General features: G+C 66.4%; 1 protein-coding gene across 1 annotated transcript; it reads right to left on the bottom strand.

The window, feature by feature from the left end:
- Nucleotides 1–247: 247 nt before the first annotated feature.
- On the bottom strand, nt 248–2,073 carry JUN (Jun proto-oncogene, AP-1 transcription factor subunit). The gene has a single exon (XM_026006986.2). It carries the CDS (start codon nt 2,037–2,039, stop codon nt 1,011–1,013), a length of 1,029 nt encoding a protein of 342 aa, XP_025862771.2. The 5' UTR covers nt 2,040–2,073; the 3' UTR covers nt 248–1,010.
- Between the last annotated feature and the right edge of the window lie 1,700 nt (nt 2,074–3,773).

Below are 3,773 nucleotides of genomic sequence, written 5' to 3'. Positions count from 1 at the left end.
AAGAGTAGAAGTTGAGGAGAGCATCAGCTACAGTTAATTCTCCAGTCCAGTAGAGAATAGTTTTTCACTGCTACACATCAGTAAGCAGCACTGAGAGTGGTCTTAGTTGACACTCTTCACTCTTTCAACCCCACCTAGATAGGTTAATCCGCAGGTGATGCAGAAAAGAGGTTGTGGGAGGGGTACTTTTCCAATATTTTATTGTATTTTCTTAAATATCCTTTCTGGAATTTTCAGGAACAAAACATAAAAAAATTATATACTTTATTACAAATGGTAAACTCAGAGCGCTCCAAATCTCTTATTTACAAACAACACTGGGCGGGACACCCAAACAAACAAACATGAAATAACTTACAAAGGCATGAAGCTGTTTATTGACAGTAATCAGCTTTCATCAAATTAAAAAATATATATATGTACATACACAGTTAAGGAAGGCAGGCCAGAAAAGAGTTCATCTGCAGGCTCAGCCTCGCGCTCGCAAACCTCCCTCCCGCCTCCCCTCCCCCACGCCCCCCCTCCTCCCCTTTGTGTTCTTAAGGAGTACTACAGAAGCAATCTACAGTCGCTATCGCAGTTTGGGGCCCTTCCCCCTCCCTCCCCCCCCCCCCCCACCCCTTTAATACTGAATGAGATCGAATGTTAGGTCCATGCAGTTCTTGGTCAATGTTAAAGAAAAGTCTAACGTTCTGTTCGCGCGGGGACAGCCCGTCCGCAAAGCGGGGCAGCCCGCGGGCAGCCGCTCCCTGGCCCCGTGCCAAGGGAGGGCGCGCCAAGTCCTTCCCACTCGTGCACCCTGGGGGCGCCGTCAGGACGCCGCCCAGCCCAACTTGGATACCCTTGGCTTTAGTCCTTGGACACCTCTTTTCTGTCTCGCTCTCTCTTGCAACTTGTCAAGTTCTCAAGTTCTCTCTCTCTCTGTGTGTGTGTGTGGTTGGTTGGTTGGTGTTTCTCCTCCCTCTCTCTCCTCTCTCTCGGTTGCCCCTCAAGCCCCCGACAGTCTGTCCTCAAAACGTCTGCAACTGCTGCGTTAGCATGAGCTGGCACCCACTGTTAACGTGGTTCATGACTTTCTGTTTGAGCTGTGCCACCTGTTCCCTGAGCATGTTGGCCGTGGACGCCAGCTCCGAGTTCTGCGCTTTCAAGGTTTTCACTTTTTCCTCCAGCCGGGCGATCCTCTCCAGCTTCCTTTTCCGGCACTTGGAGGCAGCTATGCGGTTCCTCATGCGCTTCCTCTCGGCCTTGATCCTCTCTTGCGACTCCATGTCGATGGGGGACAGGGGCGGCGTCTCCCCGGGCATCTCGGGCACCGTCTGCGGCTCCTCCTTCAGGGCCTGCAGGCGCGGGTGCTGCACGGGGAGCTGCTGCGGCAGGTGGTGCGGCGCCTGCGGGGGCTGCTGCGGCTGCTGCGGCGGCTGCTGCTGGGGCTGCGCGGGAAAGGCCAGGCCGGCCGCGCCGTAGGAGGGCGCCCCGCCGCCGCCGCTCAGCGCGCCCGGGTTGAAGTTGCTGAGGTTGGCGTAGACCGGCGGCTCGCTGTGCAGGCCCGCGCCGAAGCCGCCGCCGCCGCCGCCGCCGCCGCCGCCCGCCGCCGCGGCCCCCGCCGGGGCCACCAGGCCCGCGCCGCTGACCGGCTGCGCCGCCGACGTGACGCTGGGCAGCGTGTTCTGGCTGTGCAGCTCGGCCAGCGCGCGCACGAAGCCCTCGGCGAAGCCCTCCTGCTCGTCCGTCACGTTCTTGGGGCACAGGAACTGCGTGGGGGTCGGCGTGGTGGTGATGTGCCCGTTGCTGGACTGGATGATGAGGCGCTCCAGCTCGGGCGAGGCCAGCTTGAGCAGCCCCACGTCGGGCGAGGTGAGCAGGTCCGAGTTCTTGGCCCGCAGGTGCGGCTTCAGGCTGCCCACCGGGTCGGCCAGGTTCAGGGTCATGCTCTGCTTCAGGATCTTGGGGTTGCTGTAGCCGTAGGCGCCGCTCTCGGACTGCAGGAACGAGGCGTTGAGGGCATCGTCGTAGAAGGTCGTTTCCATCTTTGCGGTCATAGAACAGTCCGTCACCTGGCGCGGGGTTAGTCGGGGCTGCGCGCACAAGTTTCGGGGCCGCAACAGCGCGCTGGCGAGCGGGGGACCCCGCGCCTCCCGGGTGGGGGGGGGCGGCCCTGGGCAAGAGGAAAGTTTCTGGAGGGGCGCGCGCTCCCGCCGGCTGTCCTCCCCCCGCGCCCCGCTCACCGGCCTCGGCCGCCGCCGCGCTCCTCCTGGGTCAGCTCGCGCGCGCGCCGCGGGAAAAAGTCGCGGTCACCCACGGGCCGCGCTCTCGGCGGCTCCCGGGGGCCCGCGGGCCCGCCCCCGCGGCGACAGGGGGAGGGGGCGCCGGGCGGCCGCGGCTCGCGCGCGCCCAAGTTCAGCAGCCGGTGCGAGGGGCGCCGAGCGCACGACCCTCCGCGGTCTCCTGGCTCCGCCGCCGCCTCTCTCGTCCCGGCCGCCGCCGCCGCCGCCGCCGCAGCCTCAGGCGCGGCAGAGCTTTGCAAAAGTTCGCTCCGGGACCCGGGCCACTTGTCCCCTGTGCTCCCGGCCAGGAAAGTTCGGAGCCGCTGCAGCCACTCTCTGCACTTGCCCGGACGGACTGTCGCCGCTCCCCGCGCTGTCAGCGCTCCCGGGCGGCGGGGCTCTCCTCCTGGGGGCGGCTGGAGAAGGGGGTTCTCCGGGCGCTCCCCGAACACCGGCCCGGGAGCCACAGGCGCTGGCTCCGGCCAGTCGGAGAGGAGAATGCAACACGGAAAGCGGGTTTCGCAGCCCGGGCTCCCCGGCCGTCTCGCCCGCCCGCGTCCGCCTGCCTCCCTGAGTCCGCGCACCTCCACTCCCACCTCGCCGCCTCAGCCACACTCAGTGCAACTCTGAGCCCTTATCCAGCCGGAGCTCAACACTTATCTGCTACCAGTCAACCCCTAAAAATAGCCCATGATGTCACCCCAAGGCCTTCCCATTGGCTCGCGTCGCTCTCCAGGGGGCGGGCCCGCCCGTCGCCATGGAGACCCCACCCTAGAAGATTCTTCTCTGGCCCCGCGGAGGCTCACGGGATGAGGTAATGCTCCGCTGCCCTCCTACAGTTGGGCCCTTCTTTCTCCTCCTCTCCGCCTCCCCCTCCCCCTCCCGTCCCCCTCCCCCTCCCCCTCCCGCGCGGCTCGCGCCGGGCTCTGCCCCCCTCTCCTCCGCCGCGCGTCTTTCCCGGCCCGCCCGGTGCATTGTGGGCTGACGTCTTGGGATTTGACTGTCGGGTGACGGCGGCTGCCGCGAGCCGGGCGGACGCGGGCGGACGCGGGCGGACGCGGGCTCCAGTTCAGGGCGCCGGCGGGAAGGCGCGGGGACCCGGCCAGGTGCCCGGGGCCGAGGGCGCGCGGGGTGCGGGGAGGGGTGCTCCCACTTGGGGTGCTCGAGGTCCTCCGCGGGCGCCCCGCCGCCTGCCGCGGCTGCAGGCCGAGCTCCGGGCCGGCGTCCCCCGCCCCCCGCCCCCCCGCACTTCCGGGGGGCGGGAGCACCGCCCTTAAGGTGGCTCTCTTAAGTCCCCTGTGGGGGCAAGTGAGAGTGGGCATAAGTTTAGGGGCGGTCTCGCGAGAGTGCGCCCCCCTCCCCGCCCCCCGTTGGGGACGCCGCGAAGTTTGTGTCCCGGTCAAGTTCACCGGCGGCCGCCCGCGCTGCTGTCCCGCTGCGCCAGCCGCAGGGGTTTGCGCTGCTCCAGCCTGGGTGCTCCGCTCGGGCCGCGCTGCAGCCCCCCGCCCC

Source organism: Vulpes vulpes, chromosome 12, assembly GCF_048418805.1.
Source record: "Vulpes vulpes isolate BD-2025 chromosome 12, VulVul3, whole genome shotgun sequence".
Taxonomy (NCBI): Eukaryota; Metazoa; Chordata; class Mammalia; order Carnivora; family Canidae; genus Vulpes; species Vulpes vulpes.
Note: the sequence above shows the minus strand (reverse complement) of the source record. Positions and strands in the feature narration are given on the sequence as shown.